The sequence below is a fragment of the Pseudophryne corroboree genome, chromosome 9, assembly GCF_028390025.1.
Source record: "Pseudophryne corroboree isolate aPseCor3 chromosome 9, aPseCor3.hap2, whole genome shotgun sequence".
NCBI classification, from domain to species: domain Eukaryota; kingdom Metazoa; phylum Chordata; class Amphibia; order Anura; family Myobatrachidae; genus Pseudophryne; species Pseudophryne corroboree.
Window position 1 is genome coordinate 481,964,163 of NC_086452.1, and position 13,955 is coordinate 481,978,117.

The 13,955-nt window shown below is 46.4% G+C and overlaps 1 protein-coding gene across 1 annotated transcript in view; it reads right to left on the reverse strand.

Annotated features, from left to right (window-relative positions):
• IARS1 (isoleucyl-tRNA synthetase 1) overlaps positions 1–13,955 on the reverse strand; it is a 513,623-nt gene that overhangs the window by 176,551 nt on the left and 323,117 nt on the right. The window contains exon 19 of the mRNA XM_063941580.1: positions 5,546–5,666. Coding sequence (XP_063797650.1) covers positions 5,546–5,666 — 121 coding nt within the window. The remainder of the gene's footprint in view (positions 1–5,545; positions 5,667–13,955) is intronic.

Genomic DNA, 13,955 nt, shown 5'->3' on the forward strand with positions numbered 1-13,955 from the left:
ATAGCGATACGTGGATTAGACACAGATGATAGCGATACGTGGATTAGGCACTGAGATGATAGCGATACGTGGATTAGGCACTGAGATGATAGCGATACGTGGATTAGACACAGATGATAGGGATACATGGATTAGACACAGATAGCGATACGTGGATTAGGCACTGATAATAGCGATACGTGGATTAGGCACTGAGATGATAGCGATACGTGGATTAGGCACTGAGAGGATAGCGATACGTGGATTAGGCACTGAGAGGATAGCGATACGTGGATTAGGCACTGAGGATAGCGATACGTGGATTAGACACAGATGATAGCGATACGTGGATTAGGCACTGATATGATAGCGATACGTGGATTAGACACAGATGATAGCGATACGTGGATTAGACACAGATGATAGCGATACGTGGATTAGACACAGATGATAGCGATACGTGGATTAGGCACTGAGATGATAGCGATACATGGATTAGGCACTGAGAGGATAGCGATACGTGGATTAGGCACTGAGAGGATAGCGATACGTGGATTAGGCACTGAGATGATAGTGATACGTGGATTAGACACTGAGATGATAGCAATATGTGGATTAGGCACTGAGATAATAGTGATACGTGGATTAGACACAGATAGCGATACGTGGATTAGGCACTGATAATAGCGATACGTGGATTAGGCACTGAGAGGATAGCGATACGTGGATTAGGCACTGAGATGATAGTGATACGTGGATTAGACACTGAGATGATAGCAATATGTGGATTAGGCACTGAGATAATAGTGATACGTGGATTAGACACAGATGATAGGGATACATGGATTAGACACAGATAGCGATACGTGGATTAGGCACTGATAATAGCGATACGTGGATTAGACACAGATGATAGCGATACGTGGATTAGGCACTGAGAGGATAGCAATACGTGGATTAGACACAGATGATAGCGATACGTGGATTAGACACAGATGATAGCGATACGTGGATTAGACACTGAGATGATAGCGATACGTGGATTAGACACAGATGATAGCGATACGTGGATTAGACACAGATGATAGCGATACGTGGATTAGGCACTGAGATGATAGCGATACGTGGATTAGACACAGATGATAGCGATACGTGGATTAGACACAGATGATAGGGATACATGGATTAGACACAGATGATAGGGATACATGGATTAGACACTGAGAGGATAGCGATACGTGGATTAGGCACTGAGAGGATAGCGATACGTGGATTAGGCACTGAGAGGATAGCGATACGTGGATTAGGCACTGATAATAGCGATACGTGGATTAGGCACTGAGAGGATAGCGATACGTGGATTAGACACAGATGATAGCAATACGTGGATTAGACACAGATGATAGCGATACGTGGATTAGACACTGAGATGATAGCGATACGTGGATTAGACACAGATGATAGCGATACGTGGATTAGACACAGATGATAGCGATACGTGGATTAGGCACTGAGATGATAGCGATACGTGGATTAGGCACTGAGATGATAGCGATACGTGGATTAGACAGATGATAGGGATACATGGATTAGACACAGATAGCGATACGTGGATTAGGCACTGATAATAGCGATACGTGGATTAGGCACTGAGATGATAGCGATACGTGGATTAGGCACTGAGAGGATAGCGATACGTGGATTAGGCACTGAGAGGATAGCGATACGTGGATTAGGCACTGAGAGGATAGCGATACGTGGATTAGGCACTGAGAGGATAGCGATACGTGGATTAGACACAGATGATAGCAATACGTGGATTAGACACAGATGATAGCGATACGTGGATTAGACACTGAGATGATAGCGATACGTGGATTAGACACAGATGATAGCGATACGTGGATTAGGCACTGAGAGGATAGCAATACGTGGATTAGACACAGATGATAGCGATACGTGGATTAGACACAGATGATAGCGATACGTGGATTAGACACTGAGATGATAGCGATACGTGGATTAGACACAGATGATAGCGATACGTGGATTAGGCACCGAGATGATAGCGATACGTGGATTAGACACAGATGATAGCGATACGTGGATTAGGCACTGAGAGGATAGCAATACGTGGATTAGACACAGATGATAGCGATACGTGGATTAGACACAGATGATAGCGATACGTGGATTAGGCACTGAGATGATAGCGATACGTGGATTAGGCACTGAGATGATAGCGATACGTGGATTAGACACAGATGATAGGGATACATGGATTAGACACAGATAGCGATACGTGGATTAGGCACTGATAATAGCGATACGTGGATTAGGCACTGAGATGATAGCGATACGTGGATTAGGCACTGAGAGGATAGCGATACGTGGATTAGGTACTGAAAGGATATCGATACGTGGATTAGGCACTGAGGATAGCGATACGTGGATTAGACACAGATGATAGCGATACGTGGATTAGGCACTGATATGATAGCGATACGTGGATTAGACACAGATGATAGCGATACGTGGATTAGACACAGATGATAGCGATACGTGGATTAGGCACTGAGATGATAGCGATACGTGGATTAGGCACTGAGAGGATAGCGATACGTGGATTAGGCACTGAGATGATAGTGATACGTGGATTAGACACTGAGATGATAGCAATATGTGGATTAGGCACTGAGATAATAGTGATACGTGGATTAGACACAGATGATAGGGATACATGGATTAGACACAGATAGCGATACGTGGATTAGGCACTGATAATAGCGATACGTGGATTAGGCACTGAGATGATAGCGATACGTGGATTAGGCACTGAGAGGATAGCGATACGTTGATTAGGCACTGAGAGGATAGCGATACGTGGATTAGACACAGATGATAGCAATACGTGGATTAGACACAGATGATAGCGATACGTGGATTAGACACTGAGATGATAGCGATACGTGGATTAGACACAGATGATAGCGATACGTGGATTAGGCACTGAGAGGATAGCAATACGTGGATTAGACACAGATGATAGCGATACGTGGATTAGACACAGATGATAGCGATACGTGGATTAGACACTGAGATGATAGCGATACGTGGATTAGACACAGATGATAGCGATACGTGGATTAGACACAGATAGCGATACGTGGATTAGGCACTGAGATGATAGCGATACGTGGATTAGGCACTGAGATGATAGCGATACGTGGATTAGACACAGATGATAGGGATACATGGATTAGACACAGATAGCGATACGTGGATTAGGCACTGATAATAGCGATACGTGGATTAGGCACTGATAATAGCGATACGTGGATTAGGCACTGAGAGGATAGCGATACGTGGATTAGGCACTGAGAGGATAGCGATACGTGGATTAGGCACTGAGGATAGCGATACGTGGATTAGACACAGATGATAGCGATACGTGGATTAGGCACTGATATGATAGCGATACGTGGATTAGACACAGATGATAGCGATACGTGGATTAGACACAGATGATAGCGATACGTGGATTAGACACAGATGATAGCGATACGTGGATTAGGCACTGAGAGGATAGCGATACGTGGATTAGGCACTGAGATGATAGTGATACGTGGATTAGACACTGAGATGATAGCAATATGTGGATTAGGCACTGAGATGATAGCGATACGTGGATTAGACACTGAGATAATAGCGATACGTGGATTAGACACTGAGATAATAGTGATACGTGGATTAGGCACTGAGATGACAGCGATGCGTGAATTAGGCACTGAGATGATAGCGATACGTGGATTAGGCACTGAGATGATAGCAATATGTGGATTAGGCACTGAGATGATAGCGATACGTGGATTAGGCACTGAGATGATAGCGATACGTGGATTAGGCACTGAGATGATAGCGATACGTGGATTAGGCACTGAGATAATAGCGATACATGGAGGAGACACTGAGATAATAGCGATACGTGGATTAGACACTGAGATAATAGCGATACGTGGATTAGACACTGAGATAATAGCGATACGTGGATTAGACACTGAGATGGTAGCGATACGTGGATTAGACACAGATGATAGCGATACGTGGATTAGGCACTGAGAGGATAGCGATACGTGGATTAGGCACTGAGATGATAGCGATACGTGGATTAGACACAGATGATAGCGATACGTGGATTAGGCACTGAGAGGATAGCGATACGTGGATTAGGCACTGAGATGATAGTGATACGTGGATTAGACACTGAGATGATAGCAATATGTGGATTAGGCACTGAGATGATAGCGATACGTGGATTAGACACTGAGATAATAGCGATACGTGGATTAGACACTGAGATAATAGTGATACGTGGATTAGGCACTGAGATGACAGCGATGCGTGAATTAGGCACTGAGATGATAGCGATACGTGGATTAGGCACTGAGATGATAGCAATATGTGGATTAGGCACTGAGATGATAGCGATACGTGGATTAGGCACTGAGATGATAGCGATACGTGGATTAGGCACTGAGATGATAGCGATACGTGGATTAGGCACTGAGATAATAGCGATACATGGAGGAGACACTGAGATAATAGCGATACGTGGATTAGACACTGAGATAATAGCGATACGTGGATTAGACACTGAGATAATAGCGATACGTGGATTAGACACTGAGATGGTAGCGATACGTGGATTAGACACGGAGATAATAGCGATACGTGGATTAGACACAGATAATAGCGATACGTGGATTAGACACTGAGATAATAGTGATACGTGGATTAGACACTGAGATAATAGCGATACGTGGATTAGACACTGAGATAATAGCAATGCGTGGATTAGACACTGAGATAATAGTGATACGTGGATTAGACACTGAGATAATAGTGATACGTGGATTAGGCGCTGAGATGTGAATTTTTTCCAGATACACCACAGAAAAAAACCAGAGCATCTTTAGTGGCATTTCCAAACAATTTTTCGAAACTTTGACCCCTTATAGATCAAAAACCGTGAGGCCTAGAGAAGAAAACATGCACATGGGTTAGTAGCTTCGGGTCAGTATCAAGTGTACAAAGTATCATGAAAATGTGAGTCGTTGGGCGTCTGGGTGAGCGGACATGGAGTGACCCTAATTGAAGGTATTGGCTCCTATGGGCCTTTTGCACTATGTGGTGGGGGTTACCTGGACAGAGAGTAACCCCTCCTGGATCGCTCCATTACATGTGACACTGTTGACCACTTTCTTCTCATACAAACACTACATTCTCTGTTCGGTCTCGGGGGCCTCTGAACCGGTTACTAGCCCGGGAGATGGACCTCAGAAACCTGGCTAAGTACGGTAGGTAAGAGAATATTACTTCTACAGGAGTTTCCAGGTCTCCTCAATGGTAGCACTTAGCCAGCGTCCAATGCCCTTTGTTAAGTACAGACTGGCTACGTACATATAGAGAAATGAGGACACTCAATATTGAGGCTCCACATAGTGATGGCGACCACTGAGGTGGACATCACCCTTAGTACTGTAACATGGAGCAGGGTGTCACCTACCTGACATCTCCACATTGAAGAACTGGATGAGCGACTGAGTGAAGGACACAATCCACTTGTCCATAATGTTACTGCTCAACTTTGCAGTATTTTCATTAAAGAAAAACTGGACGTCATCTTCCTAGAAGAGCAGAACGTGGTAAGATTATATCGTGATGCAGATTATTCCACATCGCTAGATGCTAGCTACACACAATCATTAAACAATGCGCCTGTTCTATGAAAGCCTTACACAATATAGGAGATGATAATACATCATAGACTTTGTGCACATACAGATGTAGCTCATGGTACGCCAGGCCGCCGTGACGCGGTACGCCACATCGCAGAAACATGAGCTACATCTGTACAGCCATTATTCAACTAAACCAAATAACTTTTGCACAGATTAGTAGATTTTGGTATTTACCAGATAAATCCTTTTCTTTGAATCCACAGGGGGCACTGGAGTACTCTTGGGATATGGACGGGGCGTTAGCAGGGACAGGCACACATAAATATTTAAATTAGTAACTCTCCACCCCCTCCATACTCCCAAGATGCATCAGTGTTTTTTACCGAGCAGAACAGGAGCGAAAGAGAGGATGAACAATAGAGAATTACATATAACATTATAACACAATGGACAACTAGAAAATGGACACGACAACAGATAATCACCGTAACATTCAAACAGCTGATGATAATGTGTTCCATAAGATTTACTGAACTTACCACAAACCAGGTGAAACTGCTCTGGGCGGGCGTCCAGTGCCCCCTGTGGATTCAAGGAAAAGTTTTTATCTGGTAAGTACCAAAAATAGGATTTTAAATTACCTACCGGACATACTTTGAGAGAAGGATATAAAGGATAGTTGTGAGATTCCGAACCAGCACACAGAACAAGATGAAAGCCAAGCTAACCAAACATTAAACCAGGAACAGCAACCAACAATACTTCAACAAGTAACAAAGCAGGAAAACTTAGCACTGGGCGGGCGTCCAGCATCCTCTACGGACTATGAAAAAAGGATTTACCGGTAGGTAATTAAAATCCTATTTTCTCTTGCATCCTAGAGGATACTGGGGTCCACATTAGTACCATGGGAATGTAACAAAGCTTCCAGTACGGGAGGGAGAGCGCGGAGACTCCTGCAGAACTGATTGACCAAACTGAAGGTCCTCAGAGGCCAAAGTATCGAACTTGTAGAACTTAGCAAATGCGTTCGAACCTGGCCAAGTAGCTGCTCGGCAGAGCTGTAAAGCCGAGACACCCCGGGCAGCCGCCTAGGAAGAACCCACCGATCTAGTAGAGTTGGCCTGTACAGATTTTGTACATGGGAAAACTGCAGTGGAATAAGCATGCTGTACAGTAAGTCTGATCCAGAGTGCAATGGACTGCTTTGAAGCAGGACACCCAATTATATTGGGATCATAGAGAACAAACAGTGAGTCAGATTTTGTGTGATGAGCTGTCCGCTTCACATAGATCTTCAAAGCCCTCACAACATCCAAGGACTTTGAAGTAGCAGAGGTGTCAGAAAGCACCGGAACCACAATAGGTTGTTTGATATGAAACGCAGACACCACCTTTGGAAGAAATTGCTGACGAGTTCTGAGTTCAGCCCTATCTTCATGAAAAATCAAATAGGGGCTTTTGTGAGACAATGCCCCCAGCTCCGACACTCCTCGCAGAAGCCAAGGCCAACAGCGTGACAGCCTTCCACGTAAGAAACTTGACGTCTACGTCCTGTAAAGGCTCAAACCATTCCAATTGCAGAACTGCAACATCACGTACAAAGTGCCGTAGGAGGCACAAAGGGAGGTTGGATGTGCAGAACACCCTTAAAAAATGTCTGAACCTCAGGGAGAGAAGCCAATTGTTTCTGGAAGAAAATGGATAAGGTCGAAATCTGGACTTTTATGGAGCCCAAACGTAGGCCCACATCCACACTTGACTGCAGAAAAAGGAGAAAACGTCCCAGTTGAAAATCCACCGCAGGAAATTTCCTGTACTCACACCAATAGACGTATTTTTTCCAAATACGGTGGTAATGTTTAGACGTTACCCCCTTTCTGGCTTTGGATCAGGGTTGGAATAACCCTATCCGGGATCCGCCGTCAAACGTAGCCGTAGTAAATCTTGATAGACGAGCGGCCCCTGTTGGAGAAGGTCCTCGCGAAGAGGTAGCGGACACAGGTCCTCTAGGAGCATCTCCAGTAGATCCGCATACCAGGCCCTTCTTGGCCAGTCCAGAGCAATGAGAATTGCTTGAAACTTTTAAACTTTTTATTCTTTTGAGAATCTTTGGGATCAATGAGAGTGGTGAAAACATGTAGTCAATCTGGTAGACCGATAGTCACCAGAGCGTCCACCGCCACTGCTTGCTGGTCCCTCGACCTGGAACAATATTACTTGAGCTTCTTGTTGAGACGAGAGGCCATCATGTCGATTTGTGGCATTGCCCACCGACTTGTCAAGCACCCGAACACCTCCGGGTGAAGGCCCCTCTCTCCTGGGTGGAGGTCATATCTGCTGAGGAAGTCTGCTTCCCAGTTGTCTACTCCCGGAATGAAGATCGCGGACAACGCCACAGCGTGTCTTTCTGCCCTGAGAAGAATCCTTGTTACCTGACATTGCTGCCCTGCTCTTCGTTCCGCCTTGTCGGTTTATGTACGTTACCGCCGTCACATTGTCCGACTGAACCAGAATGGCTTGATCTTAAAGATGCGATGCCTGTAGAAGGGCGTTTTATATGGCCCTTAGTTCCAGAATGTTGATTGGAAGAATGGCTTCCTGACTTGACCATTTTCCTTGGAACTGTTCCCGCTGGGTGACCGCTCCCCAACCTCTTAGGCTTGCAGATCCAATTTTGAATCCCGAACCTTCGGCCCTCGGTCAGGTGAGCAGTCTGAAGCCACCACAGAAGAAAAATCCTGCCTTTTGGCAACAGACGGATCCTCACCATTTGTCCAACAGATCCAGCTGGAAGGGCCTTGCGTGAAACCTTCCGTACTGCAGCGCCTCGTAAGTGGCTACCATCTTTCCCAGAAGGCAAATTCATAGATGCACCGATATCCGGGTTTGTCTTAGAACATCCCGCACAATTGACTGGATCACTAATGCTTTTTCCAACAGAAGGAATACCTTCTGCGCCTCCGTATCCAATATCATACCCAGGAACGGAAGCCTCCGTGTTGGTTACAGATGAGATTTTGGTTGGTTCAAAATCCACCCGTGATCCTGGAGTAGTCGGGTTGAGAGGGCAATGTTCACTAACAACCTCTCACTGGATGGTGCTTTTAGTAGTAGATCGTCCAGGTACGGTATTATGTTCACTAACTGTTTGCGGAGGAGAAACATCATCCCTGCCATTACCTTGGTGAACACCCTCGGTGCTGTAGAGAGGCCAAATGGCAGGGCCTGGAACTGGTAGTGACAGTCCTGTAATGCAAACCTTAGATAAGCCTGATGAGGCGGCCAAATCGGAATATGAAGGTACGCATCCTTGATATCCAGAAACACCAAGAATTCCCCCTCCTCCAAACCTGAGATCATCGCTCTCAGAGACACCATCTTGAACACCGCAAGTACGGGTTCAGCGACTTCAGATTTAAAATGGGCCTGACGGAACTATCCGGTTTCGGAACTACAAACAGGTTGGAATAATAACCCTGGTTTTGCAGTTGAAGTAGAACTGGAACAATGACCTGAGTCCGTACCAGTTTCTGAATTGCTTCCTGTAAAGTCATACTTGCTTCTTGAGAAGCTGGTAAGCCTGATTTGAAGAATCTGTGAGGTGGGAGTTCCTGAAACTCCAGTCTGTAGCCATGGGCTATAAGATATTTGACCCAGGGATCCTGGCATAACGTTGCCCATATGTGACTGAAGAATCTCAAACGGGCTCCCACCTGCCTGTCTTCCAAGCAGTGCGGTCCACAGTCATGCTGAAGGCTTAGAGGAAGCAGAACCGGGGTTCTGTTCCTGTGAACCAGCAGTTGCTTGTTTTCTGGATTTACCTCTTTTGCCTTTGAAGGCCGTAGAAGAACATTTGGTTTTGTTTTTAAACTTTGCTGTCTGAAAGAACTGCAGAGTTGGAGCAGTGTAGGATTTTCTAGCTGGGGGAGCATCGGAAGGAAGGTATGTAGACTTACCAGCCGTAGCCTTGGATATCCACGTATCCAGTTCATCTCCAAAAAAGGGCTTCACCTGTGAATGGCAGGCTTTCCACACCTTTCCTGGAATCCGCATCTGCAGTCCACTGGCGTAGCCACAAGCCCCTGCGTGCGGACACTGCCATTGCAGTGGTGCGTGCATTGAGTATACCAATTTCCTTTATGGCCTCCACCATAAGGTTAGCAGAATCCTGAATATGCTGTAGGAGTAAAATTATCTCCCCCCTGGATAAGAAATCTAACCCGTCAATTAGATTACCTGACCATTTTACAATGGCCCTAGAGATCCATGCACAAGCTATAGTGGGTCTCTGGGCCACCCCCCGCAGCTGTGTACAGAGATTTGAGAGTGGTCTCAATCTTGCGGTCTGCAGCATCCTTCAAGGAAGCTGCCCCAGGAACAAGTAAAACTATCTTACGAGACAGCCTAGAAACAGATGCGTCAACTACAGGTGGGTTTTCCCATTTTTTCCCAACATCCTGAGGAAACAGGAAGGATGTAAGTAACCGTTTTGGGACTGAAACTTCTTGTCAGGATTTACCAAAGTTGCTTCAAATACGGAATTTAATTCCTTAGATGCAGGGAAAGTAGCTGAGGATTTCTTTTTCACATTAAAACAAGATTCCTCCTCGTTCCTCTGATACCTTATCAGGGATGTGCAGGTCATCTCTAATAGCTTCTATCAGGGCCTGTATTCCCTGTGACAAAGCTGCATCCCCCCCTCCCGAGTCCACCTCACCCTCCTCTGGGTCTGATACATCATCATCGGTATCAGCCTGCATGATTCGGGCCAGGGTACGCTTCTGTGGACAATTGCCAGGGGTCTGAGACGCTGGAATCACCACTGAATCTCTATTCATCAGGTCATCAACAGATTGCCTTAATTATTGCGTCTTCTTCTCATTTTGGGATAATTTATTTGAAATCATCCCTTTTAATGAATCTAACCATACTGGTTCAGATCCACCGGCCTGAGAATGTGTACTATCCTGAGTACACTGCAGTGATCCCCACTCTGCTGTGCATGATACACACTCCTTTGACATAGTACATGTGAAAGAAAACACACACACACACACACACACACACACACACACACACACACACAGGAAAATAAGGTAAAACAGTGTTAATCCACACAGAGCCCTCTAGGGAGACACAGAGTATAATGGAGCCAGCCACACAGCGCCCCTACAGCTAAAGTACAAGTTCAGCTGGGTCGCAAACTAAGTAGCCTAAATAGGGTTTAGTATATCAAATATTGCTCCCTTACCCCTTGCTATGACCCCCTGGTACCGCTGAGGTGCTCTGGAGTCCTTGTGGAGGGGCAGCGTTTCCCTGCCAGTCTGTGTTCAGCTGCAGAGGGAAAATGGCGCTGGTGAGCTGCTGGATCCACTCATAGTGAAGCCCCACCCCCTTAATGGCGCGCGGTCTTCCCGTTTTTGTTATACTGGCTGAGGTAATGTCTATTCTACAGTGGGTTGAAACCCCTGTAGAATTGCTGCCAGTGTGGGTATGTGTGTGTTGTGGCTTCAATTTGTCCCTCACAGCGGTCACACAGTGCCTCTGAAGGCTGGAGCCGCAACCTGCTTCTCAGCGCTGCGCTCCTACCCCTTGTGCCGCCATTACAGCTGGCGACCCGCTAACCAGGACACCGGCCACCTAGTCACCACTCTTCTTACATCTGGCTCTGCTAGGGGTGGCGGCGTGCTGCGGGTCTGTACGCTCGCCTTGGTGGGGCTTGCGAATAGGACCCTCAGGAGCTCAGTGTCCTGAAGCAGGGAACGGGACCTTTAACCCTGGAGGAGGTTGGGCCGTTTCCCCCCCAAAGTCCCATGAAGCAGGCAGGCTGTTGCCAGTCAGACCTGCCTGAAAACAACAAACAGATAAAATGCAGAAAACTCTTCAGGAGCTTCCCTACCTCTGGGCACAGTTTCTAGACTGAGTCTGGTAGGAGGGGCATAGAGGGAGGAGCCAACCCACACTCTCAAACTCTTAAAGTGTCCATGGCTCCTAGTGGACCAGTCTATACCCCATGGTACTAATGTGGACCCCAGTATCCTCTAGGACATAAGAGAAATCCTATTTTCTTTTTCATGCACTAGGGGTCACTGGAGTACTCTAGGGACGTACCAAAGTTTCCCCCTTGGGCGGGAGTGCTGTTTGGCACCTGTAACACTAGATGGCTAAAGCGGATGCCGCAAACGTATCAAACTTGTAAAAGCGCAGATGACCAAGTAGCCACACGGCAAAGCTGCGTCATAGACGCTCCACGACCTGCCGCCCATGACATTCCCACAGAACGTGTGGAATGAGCTGAAACTGATGTAGGCAGTTGTAGCCTAGCATGAAGGCAAGCCTGACGTATGGTCAGCTTAATCCATCTGGATAAGGTCTGCTTGGAAGCTGGCCAACCTATCTTGACTGCATCATAGAGAACACACAATGTATCCGTTTTACGTACTGTTGATGTTCGGGGCTACATAAAATACATACTGCGCGTACCACATCCAAAGTAGCTGGAGTTCCTGAATCTTCTGATAAAACAGGAACTACGATTGGTGGATGTGAAAAGAAGATACTACCTTTGGTAGAAAAGCGGGATTTGTCCGAAGTTCCGCTCGGTCATGAAACACCAGATACGGTGGCTTGCATGACAACACACCCAATTCTGAACACGCCTTGCTGAAGCTAAGGCTAGCAGAAAATAAGATTTTAAACCTACCGGTAAATCTATTTCTCCTAGTCCGTAGAGGATGCTGGGGATTCCGTAAGGACCATGGGGTATAGACGAGCTCCGCAGGAGATAGGGCACCTAAAAGAACTTTGACTATGGGTGTGCACTGGCTCCTCCCTCTATGCCCCTCCTCCAGACCTCAGTTAGAGAACTGTGCCCAGAGGAGATGGACACTACAAGGCAGGATTTGGAAATCCAAGGGCAAGATTCATACCAGCCCACACCAAGCATACCACGTAACCTGGATCATACAAAACCAGTTAACCGTATGAACAATAACAGCAAGGGTCCAAGACCGATTCCAACTGTAACATAACCCTTATGTAATCAACAACTATATACAAGTCTGGCAGAGTTTCCGCACTGGGACGGGCGCCCAGCATCCTCTACGGACTAGGAGAAATAGATTTACCGGTAAGTTTAAAATCTTATTTTCTCTTACGTCCTAGAGGATGCTGGGGACTCCATAAGGACCATGGGGTTTATACCAAAGCATCCAATCGGGCGGGAGAGTGCGTATGACTCTGCAGCACCAACTGAGCAAACGCTAGGTCCTCATCAGCCAGGGTATCAAACTTGTAGAATTTAGAAAAAGTGTTTGACCCCGACCAAGTCGCCGCTCGGCAAAGTTGTAATGCCGAGACGCCTCGGGCAGCCGCCCAAGAAGAGCCCACCTTCCTAGTGGAATGGGCCTTAACCGAATTTGGTACCGGCAATCCAGCCGTAGAGTGAGCCTGCTGAATCGTATTACAGATCCAGCGAGCAATAGTCTGCTTCGAAGCAGGTGCGCCAATCTTCTTGGCCGCATACAGGACAAACAGGGCCTCTGTTTTCCTAATTCTAGCCGTCCTGGCTACATAATTCTTTAAGGCCCTGACTACGTCCAGGGATCTGGAATCCTCCAGGTAACTTGTAGCCACAGGCACCACAATAGGTTGATTCACATGGAACGAAGAAACCACCTTAGGTAAAAATTGTGGACGTGTCCTCAATTCAGCTCGATCCACATGAAAAATCAAGTAGGGGCTTTTGTGTGACAAAGCAGCCAATTCTGATACTCGCCTTGCCGATGCCAACAACATGACCACCTTCCAAGTAAGAAATTTCAACTCAACCTTGTTAAGCAGTTCAAACCAGTGTGATTTCAGGAACTGCAACACCACGTTGAGGTCCCATGGTGCCACTGGAGGCACAAAAGGGGGCTTGATGTGCAGCACTCCCTTCACAAACGTCTGGACTTCTGGAAAAGAAGCCAATTCCTTCTGAAAGAAAATCGAGAGGGCCGAAATCTGAACCTTAACAGAGCCTAATTTCAGGCCCATATCCACTCCTGTTTGTAGGAAGTGGAGAAAACGACCCAGATGAAAATCTTCCGTAGGTGCATTCTTGGTTTCACACCAAGACACATACTTTTGCCAGATACGGTGATAATGCTTAACCGTCACCTCCTTCCTAGCCTTTATTAAAGTAGGGATGGCCTCTTCCAGAATCCCCTTTTTTGCTAGGATTCGGCGTTC